The sequence below is a fragment of the Syngnathus floridae genome, chromosome 15, assembly GCF_059516105.1.
Source record: "Syngnathus floridae isolate MCC-2025c chromosome 15, RoL_Sflo_1.0, whole genome shotgun sequence".
NCBI lineage: Eukaryota > Metazoa > Chordata > Actinopteri > Syngnathiformes > Syngnathidae > Syngnathus > Syngnathus floridae.
Genome location: NC_142427.1, coordinates 9,645,467 through 9,666,758, shown reverse-complemented (window position 1 = coordinate 9,666,758; position 21,292 = coordinate 9,645,467). Strand labels below are relative to the sequence as shown.

At 44.3% G+C, this 21,292-nt stretch overlaps 2 protein-coding genes across 2 annotated transcripts; both read right to left on the bottom strand.

Annotated features, from left to right (window-relative positions):
• Positions 1–156: 156 nt before the first annotated feature.
• LOC148386530 (solute carrier family 22 member 4-like) lies at positions 157–4,349 on the bottom strand. Its single transcript, XM_088399236.1, has 11 exons — positions 3,818–4,349; positions 2,959–3,141; positions 2,688–2,791; positions 2,474–2,628; positions 2,151–2,322; positions 1,948–2,077; positions 1,754–1,857; positions 1,367–1,581; positions 1,109–1,291; positions 848–983; positions 157–572 (listed from the first exon to the last, which is right to left on the bottom strand). The coding sequence occupies exons 1-11, from the start codon at positions 4,022–4,024 to the stop codon at positions 500–502; spliced, it is 1,662 nt and encodes a 553-aa protein (XP_088255362.1). The 5' UTR covers positions 4,025–4,349; the 3' UTR covers positions 157–499.
• A 1,453-nt stretch (positions 4,350–5,802) lies between these two features.
• Positions 5,803–18,586, bottom strand: pdlim4 (PDZ and LIM domain 4). Its single transcript, XM_088399083.1, has 7 exons — positions 18,293–18,586; positions 14,820–14,971; positions 12,362–12,443; positions 9,227–9,528; positions 8,997–9,157; positions 7,722–7,860; positions 5,803–7,074 (listed from the first exon to the last, which is right to left on the bottom strand). Exons 1-7 carry the CDS (start codon positions 18,383–18,385, stop codon positions 6,870–6,872), a joined length of 1,134 nt encoding a protein of 377 aa, XP_088255209.1. The 5' UTR covers positions 18,386–18,586; the 3' UTR covers positions 5,803–6,869.
• Between the last annotated feature and the right edge of the window lie 2,706 nt (positions 18,587–21,292).

The window sequence follows — 21,292 nt, the reverse complement described above, 5'->3', positions numbered from 1 at the left end:
ATTGATGACCGATGGGTGTCAGTGTTTCTTCCCAAATACAATTTTCCCTATTCAAAATAGTTGAAATTCCGGCAATCCGTTCTGGCCCACTAACGACTATATTATAATTTCCCCTTTTCTAACAGTATGCCTTATATAAGGAAAAACCACAGCACATTTCAATATAAACAAAAATGCGTCTCTTTATTGTCACATCGAGTATATCTGTAAACTGGGTGCCTGCAGGTTTGCAGTTTATAACATGATTGTATTTAGCGTTTAAAACTATCAGCACCTGAGAAAAACAAATCCATTCTGGTTTAGTTTTTAGAATGGTTTGCATTGGGAAAGACCATTCAAACATATAAAATTACACATGTCCAGAAAGGTTAAAAAAAGACCTTACATACAGTATGATATCATAACAGTAACAAAAATATTATAGGATGATCAATTGTGCGCATAGCCCTGTAAACATTTGTAACAATTTTAAACAATTATTTTATGACATAAACTTTTTTTAGGATTTGGTGTTTTCCATAAGAACCACCGCCACAGGGGTCTCGGCTTTTGGTAAGCACGGGCACTTGATGCTGGGAAAAAGGAGGAAAATTGTTAGTTCAACAATTGTTTACATCTAAACCTTTTGGGCTATGTCTGCTAACATGGACAGACCGATTTATTGTAACTTAATAAGTGTAACAGAGATGGGTTTATATCACAAACAATATCGTAAAAAGTACATCATCCACTTCTACTGAACTTATTTAACTAAATTAGACCAAAGTGGCTTTTAAAAGTCTTCAAATTGCCCTGGTCTATTTCACATGTCCATCTAGATGATCATTTATGGCGATCGTTAACGTACTTGTTTCTCTTGTGCATATGTTGGATGGATTCAGGCAGAGGTTTTCCGAAACTCTCTGGTAGGAAGATGGTGGCAAAGGCAGCCAAAACAGCCAGACTGCCGAGTATGATGTAAGGTAGGAATGGTGAGTAGGACCCTGTTTTCAAATGACAGTTGACATCAGTGTAAATAACATAGAAGTCTACGTAGTGAGTAATTTGTCTTTGAAGAACTCCTCCAAAAGGTCTAAATGAATTTAAAATGCAATTAATTATCACTCACTGAGCTCCAGTAGGTATGGCATGATGCAGCTTCCCAGCCGAGCTAGCGTATTGCAGAGGCCGGCCGCGGTGTTTCGCAGCGCCGTCGGGTACAGCTCGGTGGTATAAGCAAACATCAGGCCGAAACCAGTAGTGATGGCATATTTTCCCAGCATTTCCAGAGTGAGCGACAGACCAGAGTAACCTGTCGGACCAGGACGGAGACGATGTTACTCAATGTCCAGGTGCTCAACTCAGGGGTTTAGAAAATACCAGTCACCTTCAGGCACTAACTGTATGAAGTAGAGCGGCACGGCGGCCAGCGCTAGGGAGCCGATGACGGACATCCGGCGCGACACGTAGCGCAGAGCTAGCCAGCTGGACACGTAAGCCGGCAGCTCCACGGCCCCTGAGATGAAGCAGCTGACGTATGCGTTGGCGTGGAACTGTGTCGTGTTGAAGGAGATGCCGTAGTAGCCCGACGACATGGTGAACCTGGCAGAGGAGAGCACCGAGTGACAACATAGCTTAGCTGAGCTAGCTAGCTGCCGCCTGGCTCGCCGCCCTAAGGTTCTTTCGGGCCTCGCCTTTCATGCCTTGGTGTGATTTTTCTCCAGCTAGTAACGTGTGACAACAAAAGGCACTGCATAGTGTATGGTGTACTCACGCCACAAAGCAGAGAATCATTGTCATGAATCCGATTTCCAGATTGCCCACCAGGTCTAGAATACTGTGCGGTTCTTTGGGCTCTGGCTCTGTGGGCTTGCTCACCTACATCAAACATCATCAACGAAATATTCTTTTTATTTTTAATTCTGCTGAGTATTTTGTCCCCCAAAATTAAAAACAATGGGGACTCACGATTAAGTAGTCTTCAAAGATGACTTCGGGTGCTTGCACTTTGTTCATCTTGGCCGCCTTCCTCACGATGGCCTCGGCTTCTTCCACTCGACCCTGGCACAGGAGCCAGCGAGGAGACTCTGGGATGAACCTGCAGCTCACAAAACCCAAACTCAAACCCAATGGAGTAGAACCACAACTCAATCAGAAAGCAAAGAACTGACCACCAGAAGGGGAATAAGACCAGGCAGGGCAGAGACAAGGCCAGCAAGAGAGACTTCCAATCCCTCAAGAAGTAAGCGCATACGGGTAGGATCATGTAGCCGACAGCAAAACCGAAACAGGTTCCCAGCGACGAGTACAGCAGACGCACGTTGCCCGTCAGGATCTCTGCGCCTGCATGCAGGAACATGCAAAGGGGAACTAAAAATGTGCTGTGTGGACATAAATTCTGACATTTGAAACCATTATGTTGATAATCATGCAGGGTAGTTTGTCTTCTAAACAGACGCTAATGATTATCCAGAGGTGTGAATGCGAGACATACCCAGAACTAACGCCGACATGTAGTTGGACATTTGTCCCAGGCCGTTGATGACAAGCAGGACAGTGAACATAGACCAGGACACGGAGAAGACCTGAATGAAGCTGAAGATGGTCTGAAGAGCCAAAGTGGAAAAAAGGATGGGCTTCCTTCCTAATCTGTTGAGGACACACATAATGTCTGGAATGTACAAACACCAAATAAAGCTTATCCGTACTTGTCTGAGAGTTGCCCTGCAAAGAAGGAGCCGCACAGGATGCCCACGAAGAAGATGGTGGTGGTGAACGGCTTCTTCCATTGGTCGTTGCACACCAGGTCAAACTGAAAGATGCGAATGAAAACTGTTTAGGTTAGCATTATATGTTAGCTTCCTATGTTAGCATTGTAGGTCTATCTGGAGTAGACCCACAAAAAAAGTCTCATGGCAAACCATTTTAATTTTGGTCATGGCTTGTAGGCTACACCTTGACAGTGACACAAACAATCACCTCAGTGACGATAGTGGACTGGTAGACATCTTTGCTGTAGATCCAGCCGTCCTTGCACGTCTCCTCCTCCAGGGTTGTGAGGTTGACATCCCTTTCAGGACTGTAGCCCTGGTCCGACAGGTTCCGAACCACGTCGAGGCGGTACCTGCTGCAGCTGCTCCGCACCTCTTTGCCATTTACAACCTGCCGGGGGGGGAAAAAAAAAACATGAGTGTATAGTAAAGACATGCATCCTGCTAGAATTTATGGATTGGTGATTAAATGTAGTTAAAAATGAGATAATTTACATTGTTGCCTGATTGTTTGGAGGAAAAATCTGCATTTACCCTCTTGCATTCGAACCTATGAATTTGATTATGTTGGAGCAACATGCAAATGACTTTCAGATGTGAGGATATTTTGAGGTTCTCTTGCATATCAAATCTGGACGGGAAATGAATGCCATGTGTCTCGTTAAGCTCATTTATGTACATTTTCAAACAGAGGGCGCTGCAGACGACTATTTACTTCACTTTTTATAGTTTAATACAAATTCAAACTTGTTTAGTTAGCATCAACTCGATGAACCTGACAGCGTGTCTTGCGCCAGGCAATATTCCCGCTTTTGACGCACGCGTGCACGCGTAAAACTCCGCCTAACCTCTTAAGAAAAAACTAGTATTTAGGTATTTTCCGCGCGAAGACGCCCTAATGCGCCGTTTTGGTTGTTTTCTGATAAAAATCACATTGTTTCATTTAATTCGGCAACAATCGGCGCTGTGTTTCTGGTGTTGAAATTACTTTTAAGTGGTGGAATGATCGGTGACCTCAGGGAGAATTGTTCCGGGAAGAGGTAACCGGCCGGCACGAGTGTACTCACCCGCAACGGGATGACGGCATTGCGCCAGTTCTCCGTCAGATTGACATCGGGCACTCGGCAGTGGTGAGCTGGTGTGTCGACCAGGAAGACGAGCGTAAAGGCACCGAAGCCGTTTGGCACGATGCTGACGCACAGGAGGAAGAAAACGACCTGCTGGAAGCGTCCGAACTGGCCCAGGAAGGCGACGCTCTCCGGGTAGCTCTTCATGGCGAGTGACAAATATTTGTTTTTCAGTTTAAGTAGTCGAAAGAAGGCATCGCTTTGGATGCATTTGCATAAAAGCGTCAGCTCATTCTCTCTCAGCGCGCCACCGCCCTGCCTCACCACTCATGGCCCAGAACCTGCCCCCCCCACCCCCGTAGCCCGCCTGCCTGCAAGAACCACCGCCTGCGGTTCATCCAAGGAGAACGCTTGTCAATCACGAGAGGACACACGAACGCTTCTGAACAAGTTCTCTGAGTTTCCTGTTTCTTAAGTGCTGACAAGAAAGAAAGATGCTAAGTGTGTCACGTGACTGCCTGGAACACGCCCAAAAGTCAACAACAACAATAGAAAGATGGGTGGAGATTGTCTCATGTTCTTGCGGTACACAAGGAGGAAGAGGAGGAAGAGGAGGAAGAGAACGAAGCTCGTCAGATGTGGTTGTTCAGCGGCCGCAGGCGCGTCTGGTGGGATATGAGGCGTTCAGATACACGCAACAGTGTGGGCCATTTCATCATCCCAGCAGTTCGGACAAGGCGCTCAATTGTATGAGGAAAGTTGTGTTGGAAAATGATTGAGAAAATTGATGATTTCTAACTCCCTGCAGGCGGCTATTTGACGACAGATATGAGTGAAGCTCACAAAAACATCGTGTGGCGTTCACGTGCAAATACGGGAGGGAATAACTGAAACTAAATGTAAAACCAAACCACCAAATCGTGATGCGTTTATGTGGAGTGAATAATTTCAGACAGCCCCTGAAGGCAACATCAGTCTGCAAGTAACCCACCTAGCTGTAATAATAAACTTACAAACATTGTGGGACATTCATGTACATGCAACTGTGTGGGTCATTTCATCATCCTCCCCTCAGTAGGTTTGCAAAAGCGCCACTCAGTGACACCAAAGGAGGGCGATATTGCGCAGCATTTTTACCTCATAATTAAGGCGGTACATAGCAAAACGACGTGAGACATACCTGTTCAAGTATCGCGTTATTTTTTCATCCTCTCAGCAATCTTGTCATAGTGATCAGATTTGTGAGAATAAACTGACGAGTCTAATAAAGACACAATGAGATTGTCGTGATATGTGGTGAACCGTAATAACCTAACCTGTTATTTGTTTACAATATTCAGTTTTGGTTGTAGTTAGCATCTGCAAATAAAAATTTACGTAGCTTCGGGCAATGCGCTGATCCTTGTTGACCACACTGCGGCGCCAAAAAGCCATGTAAAAGGCACTGAACTGGTTTAATAGTACTTTTATTTGATCAGGTTGTACACAATGACAATTGAATTAAAAAAAAAAGGTAAATTGGCTGACTCAAAAGTGGGAGTCTTGTGTGTGCACTTTTCAAAGGCTTGAATTTAGGTTATTGAAATATATTAGTTTAACACTAGATGTCACTAAATCACTGAATAATACACACAAAGTAAAAATGACTTCCTCACTGTTACCATGGTGACAGTCTTGAATTACAAGAGAATAAAGCGGTCCAGTAAGCAGTGATGTCAGCACACAAACACAAAAGGCCCACTGTGTCACACCTTTGTGTGTCTCATTGTGTGTGTGTGGTTCCTGCTGATATAAAAAAAAGTTCAGAAAACGCCCCTTATTGTAATAATTAACAAATAATTCAATGGTAATCCAAATTTGTGTATATGTTTAAGTCAAAATAAAATTCTAGAATTTAGGGGAAAAAACAGGACTTATCAGAAATAATAGTCAATAAAAATAGAAATATAATTTTACATCTTAGTCATGGATCAGAGATTCAAACCATTATTGCAACAACATTTAATCAACTATTTGAATTACAAAGTCAAAAAAATCCAGAAAGGCAGTTGGCAAGTAAATGATGTCAGCATGGGGTGTTCAGGCACTTGAAAGATGGAACCTTGAGAGACTCCACATGAAATTAAGCCTTAATATTCACATTCTAGCGATTAGATCACAATAACTGCATATATTGTGTTATTTTCTAAACTGTTTTATGTGTGTTGAGAGTATTGGGATGACAATAATTTAATAAACAACGACAAGTATGTGTCAACAAGACAACGACATAAGTACAGGAGATGGCAGTGCACACAGATGGCAACAATATACATTTTTCAACATTTACACACTAGAAAAAAATGTTCTCATTCTCCATTATGAAAGTAGTTTTGCTAGAAAAAAATAGTCCCTGGAATGATGACTATGATTTTTGTTATTTGTTGTATTATTTTACGTACAGTGGTGCCTTGAAATACAAAAATGACAAAACGTTATTAATGTGGGGAATTAAAATTGTATCTCAAGTGACCAATAAGTGGGGATAAGCAATTTCCCTGAAAATTTGCATACAATTGACCCCATTATACTAAATGCATTCCTTCTTTAATAAGTTGGGCTAACTAGCATTTTGAAAAAAATAATAAAACAAAAATTAAGGGGGAAAAAATCAGAGGAAACCAAAAAATTAACCCCATAAAGTCTTGACTAAAGTGATAAACCACCCTTCCCAAATTAAATATTTTAAAAAATATATCTATGAATAGAATCTGAGTGGGTTAACACAGCCTGGGAAATGTGGCGTTAAAAGAAAAGTAAGAAAAACTGTTCCCCTTCTCCCTCCTGCTGGCGTTTTTATTTACACTTACGAAGGCGGAGCTGGCATGCTTGCATATGGAGCCGTTTAGCCGGGGGTTAGAGTTCAGCCAAACAACACGCCGACATTCCACCGACGCTCCCAGTGACACACGCCTGTGATGCATCGCCCGCTACAAAGAGGGAAAAAGTGACGTCCCCTAAGCCCCGAAAACTAACGCAAGCCAAAATGTCCGCACGGGGTCCTGCGTCCGCCTCACACGATCTCCACCTTGGAGTTGGGGTAGACGGCCACCACGTCGTAACCCTCCGGAGGCTGCACACGAGCCTTGGCGTGCGTCTCGCAGTACAGGTTGTCCTCGATGAAGAAGTAGCCGCGTTGTTTCAGGTTGGTGCCGCAGTCGTCGCACACGAAGCACTCCGGGTGGTACAGCTTGTCCCGGGCCTTCACGATGGTCCCCCTGCAGGGAGGAGACGCCGTTCAAAAACATGTTAAAGATATATCCAAAGTAATTAGTTAGGATTTCATCAACATTCATTTATGTTAAGCAAAAATACTTTTCATTCTTTCAAATTTAGTGTCAAACTGTCTGCCACCATCTAGTGGATGACAGTGGAATTACACTTATTATAAACAGGAATCAAAACAATTTGATGACAACACACACACACATATTGTATGAGAGGGTGTGTGTGTCTGTTATAATCCTTACTTGTTAATGAGTAATTTATGGCCATGACATCAGTGCTTACTTAGACCTGCTTTCACAAGCAGGAGGGCTTGGTACCACCTTTTGTATTTGTGTGTGTGTGCGTGTGTGTGTATTTGCACATGTGTGTTCACAATTTCCTTGATGAATAAGACCCGACTTCCCGGGTCATTTTGCCTGTTGGTGTATGTCGAACCTACTGAGTAACAGTCTATGTTTAAGGCAATGTTTTACATTAAAAAAAATATCCACTTCTCTCTACACATACATTAATTGAAAATGTATTGTGCATAAATTTGATTAAAAACTACACTTTAAAAACAAACTTATTCAATGTTAAATGGAATTGGCTTGTACTAAAATGTTAACGAGCTAGCAGGTAGCGCGGGCGAACTTACACAATGCCGTTGGTGCAGCGTGTACACTGCGGAAGCTTCTGGAGGCCCGACACGCCGCTGGGGAGGGGGCTTCCCAGTTTGGGGACGGGCGATCGCACCGGCGACTTCAGGCTCCTCATTCTATCTGTCGGAGACACACCTACAAAAAAAAATCTAAATGAAAACGGCGCCACTTTACTGTAAATGATACAATTAGCATTTTACAGAAATTATTTCACATTCACATTGGAGTACAAAATCAAATCCATTGTCGGGTTTCCGATGACATCCAAAGCGCTCGCACGCCACGTGAAATGGACCATCAATCAGCGGAAAGGTCTGCCAACGCACAGTTAGCGCGGTGGCACGCTAACGGCGCCATTTTCACTTCTGTTTTGAGCATGTCTGCTATCTCGAGGAAGGCAAATTTTGTCTGAAGCGCTGACACTGCTTTCATCAAACCACGGAAAATCCCCTTTTGGGAGATTCTTTGCTTTGTTTCCATCAAGCGCTGAGCGGCGGGATGGTGTCAGCTAGCTGCATTAGCTAGCTACAGCAGCTAGCTACTACAAACTAACATAAATAGAGAGGGAGGACATTTTTTTTTGATACAGGAAAAACAGAACAACTTCTGAAGTCTACTTCGACTCCATCTCCAGCAGTCTGTGGAATTTCGGTAAACAGCCCCCTGTGTTTGCTTTGGTTCCGAAAGCCCCTCAAAGGCAAATCTTTCTCTCAGTGGGGGCTCAACTTGTCCGTCAACATGATGGACTTTGTCCTCCACCGAGACGGTCGCCGTGTGCTTTATCTCAACGAGACATGCTATCTATTTGCACTAATGCGGAACTTCATTGAAGTGAACTGGTCTAAATCAAGATTTGAAAGATAGCCTTGACTATTTATGATTAAACCTTTGCATTGTTGAACTTTAGGGTGAAAAAATATCCCATGTGGAAATTCCAATGGTTAAGACGGGCCATTTTTCTCACTTTATTGTCCTAAATGCTTTTTGGAGTTATTTAAAGAGCCCTCATCTTCCTCCCCCTCCTCCTCCATGTTTTGCTTTTCTTTCGCCGCGACCGTCTATAAAAGGAAAAGTATGTCAGAGAGACAGACGGGGATTTATTATGTCGTTACGTGACTAATGCTCAGACACGCAAACGAGTTGTCTCATCCAGGTGCTCGGCGTCTCGCGTCTGACTGCTCGGGCATCGCTTCGTTATGGAACAACTATGAAAAGAAATTTCCTTTCATTTTCTCTTACCAGGGTCAATTTTAGCTTCAAGAGCTGCTTACCTCCATCTTCGGCCTCCAGCATCCCCTGCAGGTACTTGAAGGATCCGGACTGCTTGGGCTCCGAGGATGGTTGCTCAAAGTCCGTCAGCATCTTATAGACGTGCGACTGCACGTCCACGCCGTCGCGGCTCTGGACGGGGGAGGGGGCGGGAGGCTCGGGGCTAGAAGAGACAATTATCTTCAAAAAAATCTCAGAAGTCATTTGACCTAGGTGTAGGTCATATCCTTACCTGTGGGGGGCGCTCAAGTTGAGACCTGCCATTTTACTGTGTATGGATCGGTCCCCGTTGCTGCCGTTGGGGGCGTACAGCGGAGTCGGGTTGTTGTACTGAGCGTGCCCGTTACCGTAGGTGTTGCCGTGCCCGTTGTTGGTCTTGGAATGGCCGTTGAGCGGATGGTTGGTGGCTTGCAACTGCTGCTGTTGTTGATGATGTTGATAATTTTGCACGGGGAGCAGCGGAGGAGGCGGTTCGGGGGTATACGAGGGCTTGCGGTTATAGTTGCCGTAGCCGCTGGTGATGGGACGGAAGTTCTGTGGAGAAACAAAATCATGTGTTAGAGAAGAAAAACACAAATTTCCCTCTTGTATGAAATAGAACAGACACTCTGAGACTGGCTGCGTCCCAATACTTTTGTCCGTGAAGCTTTCCTTCAACAAGCAAGAATTTATTTTTCCAGAGGTGTCCCAATACTTTTGCATTCACAGCTTATCCAGATGGATCATGTCAGCAGATGGGAAAAGCTGGAATTCATCCTGTCATGACACTTACTGGGACCACACACACACACGTACGCACGTGTCCTCCATAACCAGGCCTTTTCTGGAAGCTTCCTCTCCTCTGCACCGGCAAGTTTACATCTCGGCAAAAAATAAACCTCCCTGTTATCGGCCGATGCGACCCAGACAGACGATAAAGTCCAGCCAAAGCAACTCAGAGATCCCGTCAAACATTCCGACAATAATTAGGACCTTTAGAAAGGAGTCAAGGAAGTCATGTAAGACTACTCCGCAATGCTAATGCTAATGCTACAAAGTCAGTTTGAGGTTACCTTAGGTCAAAGAGACACAGGCGTAACGTGAAAGGGAGAAACGGCAAGGTAGAGGACCTTAATTGAAATCATGTGTTTGGAGACCCCTGCCTAGCTCAGCCCTGATTGGCCGGAAACCCAAACATTCACACACAAGCCACTACCTCGTTCTCCCACGAGGTTTAATCCCCCGAAGACGGAGAAAATGAAGCCCCTTCTCATGGCGCTCTGCACCGCTAAGCAAACACAAACCCGCCCTGCAGGGGAGCAGAGACAGACGGGGGCCACCTGACCCCATCAAGAGAAACCCGAGACGGATTTCGGACACTTTTGAGCGGATGAAGGGTGAACACAAACAAGCAAATAAAGCCAGTTGCAGGTGTTGAGCTCTTTCTAAAAGACTTTTCTGCCACGCTTGAGCGGATTCCCTGGCAGGGGATTAAGCAGCGGTGGTCCCTGTAAACACACAAGAACCCAAAACCCTCAAGTGATTCTGCTAAGACAGTCAGCTGGAATGACTACAACAGTTTTTTTTTCGGGGTAAGTCTTGGAATCAAATCATCTTGTTCCATTCAGAAAAGTATTTGACCACTAGAAAAAGTGCAGCAGCTCACAAAAAGACCTTCAGGCCGAACTTTGGACAACCCTGCCGGCAAAAATTCTTCATGTGTCAGCTCCCGTCGAGCCTGGAAAAGCATCACGCTGCGGCTCCCGAACTGCCACGCATTTCCGACGTGTTCCGCCAGGAATTTTTTTTAATACCGACCAGCTACCCCCAAGAGCTTCCAACTAAATGATGGCGGAAAAACTTGTGGACACTTGGATTCTAAATTGCTGACGAAAGATTGAGACTTTCCCAGAGAAAAATGCTCTCTGGTAGGAAAATACAGTGGGCGGATGGACATGATGTTATTTTAATTCCATAATGATGTCAAAGTCGATGAAGTCATTTTGTTGACATGGGAATATGCATGCGTGCTCAAGGTTGAAAGAAATTTCCCCCCCCCAAAAAAATAAAACCACACTTGACTACGTTTGAATGACTTCCAATTGTTCCCATTGGTCTTCCTGTTTATAATTTTGATTTTGGCCCTCAATGTCGTGATTGCGATGCCTCCAGGGCGTCCGCTTTTGAAGCAGCCCTGATGGATGACAGCGACACCATTTTGTTTCCAGATTAGCTTCGCCTCCGGCTACGTGTGTCTTAAGCAGATGAAGTCTCGGCAGTCATTGAATGTTGTTTGTTACGATTAAGCTAGCGAGACGCTAACGTCCACATACAATTATATTCGGCAGATTGTTGGTCATCCAAAAAAAAATGCCAGATCTATTGAAATTCATAAAGTCTTGACCTCGACCGGAATTTCCGACAAGCACGAGACTATTATGCTACGTCAGACTTATAAGTCTTTGAAAGCAACTGAAGTGTATGGCAGCTAGCCATTTGGCTAATTTAGCAATCCACTGCCTCTCTCAAAATCTTCGGACTGTTTCTGATTTGTACGACTGCCGTTTCAAGCCATCCAAAAAAGTGTCAATTGGCTCCGGTACCGGATATGATGAAACGGACCGTTTCAGAAACGACCGCTACCATAGAGGCATTCGAAAACACATCCTGAAATCTAGATTGACCTTGGCTGAGGTTCGACAATTTCAAATCAGAATCGCATTGCCGCAAAAAAACAAACATTTCAACTTGACCGCAATTCTTGACGAACGACTCAAAACAATACGACTGAAAACAATACTCAAGCGTCTATTGATGAGGTGACAGAAAATGAAAGCTACCTCAGCTCTTTCCCGCCATGGCGGAAAACTTGAAAAAAAAAAACAAAAGCATCGGCAAGAGGCTTCATTCTGCCCCGGAGTATCCTGGCAGCCGATACGATCGGAGAACAATCGACTTCTTCAACACTGAATGTGTTCATTTTTTATTTTAATACGCTTTCCCCGGGACATGCTATTCCTGGAGTGAATCTCCATGGTTGCGTTTCTATGGATGCTGTTTATAATCAACAGAGACAGTTCCCTTGCTTAATTTACAGCCCCAGATGGCAAGTTGCGGTTCGTAGCGAATGATCAGCATGACCATCAAAAGAGCAGGATGGAGTTTTAATGGATTTTAAAAATGGAGATCAAAGTTGTTCACTATGAAAAAATTAAAAAAAGAGATTCCCATGGTGAACTTTTAATTCACAAAAGAAATGGAGACAATCAAAGCATATCTTTGCCACAAAGCAGATAATTAAGAATTGATGTTTGAAAATATGATTTGATATATTGAGCACCTTTAAGAACTTTTGGGAATGTTTGAAAGATCAAAATTGGTGATCTACCTGCGAGTCCGATTCCATGTAAGGGCTCATCTTGCCGTCTTCGCTCCCCACCGGTGACCAAACTCGTTCTCCTGATCCCGACCTGAAAAACAAAAGTCTTGATGACCATCCCCGTTCTGGCAAGACCGGATTTTGACACATTACTACTTTATTTCCAACGTCAAAACAGTTGCAGACCATCCATAAAAAAGATTGCGGACACCATGAACCAAAGCCAATTCTGATCCCGTCGGCTCATTTAATAAAATGACGACAAATTCTCAAGTGTCGAGATTTCTGAAGAACCGATTGACCCCTTGATCCGGTAGATAAAGTCGTCAGCACGTCATAACTCCACAGTACGAGGCGTCAAGTGGTTTTTGGCTTCTACTGAAGGTTGGGGGGGGGGGGTGATGACTTATGACATATATCTTTAGGTTGCTTGTAATTGACTCCAGTCGCGTTAACTTACAAGAACTAACATGACTCAGTGATTGGCAGCTGTGAGGAGATACATCATTAAACTGTGAGCGGATAATTTACGCCTTCCATCGGCTCGGGTTTCACGCCGGGTTCTGGTTGTAGATTTATCAGCTGACGTCACAGAGGAGCCACTTCTGATATGGACCAAGAGCGCTCTTATGAGGCGTCGGAACGGTTCCGTGGTGTTTGGTCTCGATGGCGACCGCATACACAAGAGCCATTTGTACTCGGACGGAAATGACACGAGTTGACATTTTGAGGGAGAACACGATGTTCATGTCAATAAGGATATTAATGGGATTGCGGAGACACGAGTGGAAAATGCATCATCAAATTCATCTTGGTTCGTCTGACCCGAGGATTAAAGACCTTCCAAGGAAGTTAGCTTGATTTATCGAGCAGTAAGCTAACGGAAGGAAAGATACTTTGCATCAAAATCCAACTGTGGGCTATAAGAACTTCTAGAGGAGCATCAGAGAGTCCCAGGACGAGTTTTATATTTTCCAGCCCTTGACCAGGTTTCATTTCCTGAAGGTCTGTTTTTTTGTTTTGGGTCATACCGAGGATGAGACACACAGCTAGGAATGAAATTGAGACGTGCCCTTTCATGGAATAGCACCTGAAGAGTCCTGGATCACACCAAAAACAACAATCAATGATGGATTGTGGCTCCAAAGTTCTATTGTGGCATTTTACTAAGCACAAAAGACAGCCTGGGAAATGGGGAGGGGATGAAGTGAGTTTCTTTTGTCCCCACTGGAGTTCTGTACTGCTTTGGTCCGGTGCAGCCTTGCGTGTAATTCCTTAGCGGTGAGTCACAGGTCACATCTCCCAGCGCCAGGGAAACCCAGACTCTGTCTTTTCTCTGCCCACTGTTTGTAATTCTTAAAATGAATGTGCCTGGAAAAAAAATCGACTTCAGCAGGTCTGGAGAAGGATTAGGGTAAAATGATTTGACAGATTTACGCAGAACATGGTGGAGGCAGAACTAGCAGATTTTTTTTTTTTTTAATTAGAACTTGCCCCTGGTGGAGATGGATGATCTTCCTGATAACTAGTCATGTTGATCTTGAACTTGAAGCAGAGAGAGGGTATCCTTTTATGAACAAGACATTCTTTCAGTCCGGGCTTTCAGGACATCCATCAACGAGGGGAGGGGGGGCATCCCAACGGCCTGGCAGTCATCCCAAGCACCATCTGCCTCTTAGGCCTTTGCAACCGCACGGCTTTCTCCGATAAGCTGATGGAGGTATAAAAATTAGAGTTGTGGACTTTTGAGTCCAGGAGGGGCCCGTGACATTAATAGATGAGGAAACATCTAAAGAAACATTCTTGCTTTACGCGGCAGAGGTCGGATCCACGCAGCGCACTGTAATTTGGGTTCCTCGTATATTTGTCCATCGGCAGCACGGGCAAATTACAGGTCTCCCGTTTTGACTCGGAGTATTTTTCGTCGGGGGAAAGAAGTGTTGTCCTCCGTTGGGATTATGTTCCTGTGAGTCAGCACTAATGGCTGCAATTATTTGTGAAATATTTCACGTGGCAGCAGAGCAATACTTTTATGGAAAGTCTCTTCGATAATGTCCTTTCCACTTCAACGGCAGCTCAGTCTTCTTGACGTAAGGAGCAGAATTAAAAGCCACATTTTGGCCGTGTTATCGTAAGTGCGGGGAGGAAAAGTTGCTGCAGCTGCACAGTAGCTGCACCTTTGTCACGAGCGAGACCGACTTCCCGAAATAACATCCCGACGTGGACAAACCGCTCAGCTGCTCGGACGGAAGAGGGTGTTGGATGCTTTCGAGCAAAAGTCGAGTACAATGGGGGGGAGAAAAGTTCCTGATTTAGAGCTTTGACCTTAAAGAGAGAGAGAGGAAGAGAGAGACTCCTCGTCGTCTGCCAGTTGGCAGTTTTCACTTGTAAACGAGTCACAAGGGCAGTTTTTGAACTTTTCCAAGTTTCTCGTGCATTTAACTCTCAGAGTCGATGATACCAATACCTGCTGATGACGAGCGTGAGCTGCCGAGTGCAGTTTTTGATGAGGTTCTGGGCCTCCATGTGGGTCATGTGCTCTGTGATGTCATCATTGATGGCCAAGATGGTGTCGCCCGGGCACAGGTCACCCTGGGCCGCCTTGCTGCCGGCCGTTACCTGGAGGCAAGAACCAGGTGAGATTCAGGTCACCGAAATTCTGCGATACGAATGTTCTCCATCTGATGGAGTTGGTATGAAAGTGATTAATTTTACCAGCTTAGGCAAGCCATTACTTTCCACCAGTGTGTGATGTGGTTCCAATAAACCCAAAGTGGTTCGCCACTGTTTACTCGAGCCCTACTTTTTCTTTCCACAGCAGCCCGTTGAGGCGGCGAGATAATTGCGCCGCTTTAATGCTCGTTGCCAAGTTGTGAAAGCCATTACGGCTCCGTTAGGATGGAGCAAAGACAAGTTCATCTCATAAAAGGTTTTGAGTTGTCTCTGGTTGGAAATTAGACGCCGTCGGGACGCATCCCTTTCCGGCGCGAAATTACTACCCGCGTCCCCATCTTATACCCGAAGGCCACGGAGTTGATATGATGTTGAAGTTAACGAGCGCCTTGTTTGTCGAGTCGTGAGAATTTACGATCTTCTCGTCATCTGCGTGTCGACGACTCGGCAGTAAACTTTAGTACTGTCGTTTGTAATAAATACAAGTGGCTAATACTCGGATAATTTAAGTAGTCTGTTTTATCAGCTTTCTTTGAGCTAGACAAGCCTGGGTTTAAATTTGAGCAAATTGGTTCCGAAACTGGGTACCAATTTGATCCCTGCCGCGACCCCCTGAGCCGTTAAGTATTTTAAAAGCCAAAAAGCTGAGACTCACACTCCGTGAAGTGCTAATAGCTGAGTCGTGTGGTTCACATGTGGAATTTTTAATTTACGGCCTCTGACGGCCGCCCCCACCACTCCCTCTATTTTTCCCCCGCTTTTACCCGTGACTCAGTTCCAGTAAACTGAGAGGTCATTGTGCGAAGTAAGCGCGTGTAAAAACAAATACGACACCTTAACACTACAACACGACGTGGAAGTTGTGCTTGCTTGTGCGGATAATCTCCCGACAGGAGGTCAGCGTTTACCCACGCCATTTAACCACCACCACCTCGAGTCCTTTGTTTGTTTGTGTGTAGCGTTATTGCGAGGCAAACCGACATTCTTCTTAAACAAGATGAAGTTGTACGATTTTTTTAAGCCATGTTGAAGTCCTTTTAAAGCTAACGTACGTCATTAATTAGAAAACTAGAAACTGTCATTCCAAAAATGCAGCCACAGGGGGCGCCAGCATTGTTTACTTTTAACTCCCACACAAAGGCCGCTAATTGCTAACAGGGATAGTGTTTGAAATATAAAAGCGTCAATATTATCCAAAGAGGAAACCGACACATGTCATCGTTTACATCTCGAATTAGCATGACGTGCTAAAATGCTACATCACCACAATGACATCATTCAGTAGGTCAAGTAGGTTTAATCTGAGTCGTAAAATGACAGAGTGTCGAGGGGACGAGGTCCGATCTAAAGATTGTGCTTGTTGACATCACGTTGCTACAAACAAACTTTGTGCGGTCATGCGTCTCCTTTATAATTTGAGGCACCCGACTTTCTCTTGATGGATACTTTATGACATCCTTATTAAAGCATCTCTTGATCTTGGTGCCTAAATCAGTTCTCTATCTTGTTTTGTCCATTTTATTCTTATTAAAGAGATGATTGAAGAGAACATTTGAGTCACAGCGCTTATGATGGTAGCCAAGAAAGGCCCCAAACTTCCAAAAGCTGAAGATTAAGTGGTCGTGTCAGCGAAATGGGTCACATGGGCCTTTCCTCTGGAATGTGGAGGTCAAAGGTAGAAGGACATGGAGTTCACGAGCTAATCTATTCTCATCTATAGTGTTCGGTGAAGGTAAAAATGCTTAGTTGTGTTTTTTGCAAAATAAGGTCACCTTCATGACATCATTATTCGTGGCTAGGGTGTTTGTGCGATTGCGTCCGTGCTAGCAGCAACCTGCTGTCATATTTAGCACGTCTTTTCCAAATGCCTCAGTTATCACATTGGTGATGAAAAATGTTTGCGGCTGTCTCGCTTTACCACCTTGCACACCATGGATTAGCCATATTAGCATTTTCCGCTAAGAACTGGCTAACTAGCTTAAATGTTGAAATGAGCTTTGAAGAAAGTTGTCTTTTTGTTTTGTAGGGAAACATAGATTTGATGAATAGCCGCTCTCAGAACGAATAATATCTCAAATGTTCTTCGTCAGAATACCGTTGACATCTTCAGCTGCTGAAGCGCAATCAAATATCGTGAAATTGACATTGCTCTACGCAGCTGCTCGCTTGTCTCGTTTTACGGGAACGACATCTCCGAGTTCCACTCAGTTAAATTACTCTCGGAAATGCAGTTTTTTTTTTGTTTTGTTTTTTATTGCCACCTCATAAATTCCGGCCATGCCAGGATAATAAGAGCTGTGCTATGTTGACGGTTGGAAGCAAATTGTGTAAATACCAGAAGTGGTAGTGAGAGCAGGTTATAAGGAAGTTTCAGGTTCAAGTTTCAAAATGAGGGCTCTGTAGCTTTGGTTTTCAGGGGAGGGGGTCTTGAGTGAAACACCTGGAATCCTTCAGCAGCACCTATGAGCGATGATGAAAACCAAATGTCAGCAACCCCCCCAAATGCCCCCACCCTTACCCCTCCCAATTTCTGCTGTGTCTTTTCCCGCAGCAGCGCCATGTGTTTATCCTGGCCGGGATGAAGCGAGTGGCTACTGGCGGAACCGCTGCCAAGCCCGCTGACGCCTGACCCATATACTGACACACTGACGGAGTTCGGGAAAGTTCGCAGAGGTTTCGTACCACAATGGATGGATTATGTTTGTTTTCACAATTGTTTTGATGATGGCTAAAAATCTGAATTCGAATGCCAAGCTAAAAAGAGAAAAGGGTTGAACACCATGAATGAGGAATTCACAGATGAAATTAAAGTATGCAAAATGAAACCAATATGATTAAAATGAAAGAAATATAAATTATAAAATATAAATGAGACCAAGACATATCTAAAATAGTCATTATGAATGAATTAAAAATCAAACATTAGTCAGTAAAATTGTTAAATATAATGCAAAAATGATTTTAATTCAACTGATTAAATAAATAATAATTAGTTTAATTAATGCCAGTATAGGTTTTTAATCGCGCAAACTTATCAAATAGACTAATTGACTAATTTCATCATAAATAAACCTTTAAAATATAGTTTTAATAATTCTCAATAAGAAAAAGTAACGTCATTATTGAATCGCTGCAAAATAAACTTGTACGCCACTTGACAGCTGGCATGCCCCGTTAAGTACTTTTAATAAGATTAATGAATTAACAGGTTCAAATGTCGAACTTGCACGTAGCTCGAAATTGTCAATTCCGAGAGGCGAAACGTACCCTGGAGATTGTCAGCGGCGTGCTGAAGTCTCGTCCCCCGACCAGGCGAAAGCCCCACGGGGAGGGTCCCTTGAGAGTCACGCTGTAGGGCATGCCGGTGCCGGTGGACCTGGAGACCGCGACGACGCAAAAGTATCCACGCGAGAAAGGAAGAAAAAGTCCTGCTCCGGGCTGCAGCGAGTCGACGCGATCCCTCCTGACAAAAACTCTCCCGAGGTCTTGAATCAAGTTTAAATAACAAGAGGCGCCCGTGACGCGTGTGACGGGGGCCGGGCCGAGCAGCCCGCCCTCACTCGGGACTCCGGGAGGGAGGCTCCCTCTATGTGCTTCATGCAACAAGTCCATCCTCTTCCTCATTATTTTCACCGTGATAGACTTCAAGTGATACCAGTGCTACTACAATTACAGTAATCCCTCGTTTATCGCGGGTTATGGTTCCAAAAAACACCCGCGATAAGTGAAATCCGCGAAGTACGGTCACCAACAAGAAGTACTGGGCAGGTTAACGATTAGCGGAAATATCGTAATTTGTGATCGTGCTAACACGCGAAAACGGACTTCTAAAGGAATGTAAATGAAAATTTAGAGCAATTTTCCTACAGGTTAGACACGTTTCCTCAATTTTGAAGTTTTATTTCGACTTTTAAATGTTTTTTTAATTTGGAAAAAAAAATCCACGGTGTAGTGAAACCACGATAAACGAAACGCGAAGTAGAGAGGGATCACTGTACTACTACTACTACTACTAATATGGCCACTAGTATCCACTTTATTTTTATAAAGTCTGCTTTATTGTCAATTTCTTCACATGCCAAGACACACAAAGAGATCGAAATTACGTTCCCACTATCCCACGGTGACAAGACATAGCGAAACCAGCGTTTTGTTTATATGGCCACGGTTCATGTGACTCCACTTTCTATGACAGTTTCAATCTAACTAGGTTGCCGCTTTTATGAGAAAACATTTCAGTCTCGCTTCCTGTTAATCTAGTTTTCTATCACGACAAAAAAATTGTATTATATGTATATTTGAAAAGTAATGCACTGAAGTAGTTTACAGGTCCAAACAAGTACGCTGAGCTCATTTGATGATGCGGGCTTGTACCTACTGAAGTTGCCAGTGCAAGAATATTATTTTACATTTGTCACTTTTTGGATTCTGTCATCGTTTGACTCGGCTTGCGAGTGAGTCATTGAGTTTTTTAATTTGCGGCGGGATGATCTCAGAAATTCCGCAGCATCTGTTTCAGACAATTGCCGGACTGTCTTGAGCTCTGAGTTAACCTGAGGCGGCCTTGGTTGAGTTGCATCACCACCACGTCACTGTCGTGATAACATTTCAGATGGTAGTCATTCAAAATCTTCCAGTGTGGCAAGCACAGACCGCCATTACTCACTTTTATCTTTTAAAATCCGTTGAAATTCTTACAAGTTGTTTGAGAGACTGACTCATGACGACACTTGCAACTTCAGACTCCACGTTGACAGCGTGTAAATTACCAGGCCGCCAAATCCACAAAAACAGATTTTTTGGTTTTGCGTCACCTCAGCTTTGTAGCTGCTTTCCGTCAAGTTGCGTTGACATCCAACAGCACTTTGCTTTGCATCCGGCACGAGCGCTCCTTTCTACATGTGCTGAAGCAATCAGGGAGCGTGGCAGCCTTTCAAAGGCGGGGCTTAAGTGCGTCCTCCCCCCATTCGGTCGCCTTAAGAAAATCCCCCGTGGATTGCTAAAGGTCCAAAAAAATCCACGTTGCTGTGAGACATCAACTGGGAGGTTAGCGGAGCCAATCAGATAGCGCCTTCACGTCGAAGGCATTCAAAACGAAACCATCGAGTCATGACCTCCTTGACGAGACGAGAGTTGACCTAAATTTAAGGGGTCCGCCGGGGGTTCGGTGTAATGAAGACGTGTTGTTACTCTTGGCAGGTGGGGGGGACAGGGGTTCCGCCACGAAACCCAAAACTCAGCTGACCCATTTTAGCTCCCGCAGTTCACTCAAAAGAAAACAAAAACCACTTTGTGTTTTCACCGACGTCCTGGTCGTGTTTGCGGTTCGGCGGCACTTTAGACTGGCATGTAAAAAGTCTGAGTCATAAACATGTCCCTTCAGAGATTGGACCGATGACCCGACAAGGCTAAAAGCCCAAAGCAAGCGTCTGGAAGTCATTACGCCAAAGAACGCGCCGTCCCTCGTTCCTTGTAAATTCGGTGTCCTTGAAGGCCTCGCAAGTGTAAAGTTGGCACAACAAACATAAGCTGAAGGTGAATCACTCGGCGAAACAAAACAAAACGAGATAAGCGCCGCTTTGTATTGGTTCAGAATAACGATGTCATTGTTTGCATCTTCCGTGCTTAAAAGTCGGAAAGAAAGAAAAACAGTTTCCTGAAAAACATGTTTATAGTTTCTGTAATAGTCATTGTCGTCATGCTATCGCTAGTTAGCGTTGAGTTTTTAGCTTGACCCCATCAAGAGATGCAAAACAAAATCCAGACACCAGACATTTTCTTTTGTTTGCGTAGATGTGGCGAGGGTGGGAAAGGTAAAATGGCCGACCGTGGGAAAGGTAAAATGGCCGAACGGTCGAGCATTTTACTCTAAGTGCAGCGTGAAAAGGGCTTAACGGGACTTTTCTATTGCGGTACACAACCCCACAAAGCAACCGCAAAGTCTTCTTCAAATTCTTAATATAACAATCCGCCTCATCCCAAAAATCGGAACAGGCTGTTTTTCATGGCAATTCTTCCACATAAACAGATTTAGCCCAAGAATAAAATTGACAGTTAGCGCATGAGCTAGCCTTGTTGTGGCAAATCTGTCTTTGTGACTCACACGTATTTAAACACAAACCAGTGTGTCATTTACTTAAATAGTCCAACGCAAACGCTAAGCTGTCTAAGGAAACTATCTTTTGTGTCAAACTGTGTTTTTTGGTCCAGGTCCTTCACCCAAATCCACAAAATGACCGACGTCTCACCTCGTCGTCAGCTCCTTGG

Coding starts and splice junctions, on each gene's coding strand:
- LOC148386530 (XM_088399236.1), bottom strand. CDS start 4,024: ATGAAGAGCTACCCGGAGAGCGTCGCCTTCCTGGGCCAGTTCGGACGC. Junction 3,142..3,817: donor ATGCCGTCATCCCGTTGCGG/GTGAGTACACTC, acceptor CCCCCCCGGCAG/GTTGTAAATGGCAAAGAGGT. Junction 2,078..2,150: donor GTCTTATTCCCCTTCTGGTG/GTCAGTTCTTTG, acceptor TGTGAGCTGCAG/GTTCATCCCAGAGTCTCCTC.
- pdlim4 (XM_088399083.1), bottom strand. CDS start 18,385: ATGCCCTACAGCGTGACTCTCAAGGGACCCTCCCCGTGGGGCTTTCGC. Junction 14,972..18,292: donor CGCCGCTGACAATCTCCAGG/GTACGTTTCGCC, acceptor TCTTGCCTCCAG/GTAACGGCCGGCAGCAAGGC. Junction 9,529..12,361: donor ACATGGAATCGGACTCGCAG/GTAGATCACCAA, acceptor GTTTCTCCACAG/AACTTCCGTCCCATCACCAG.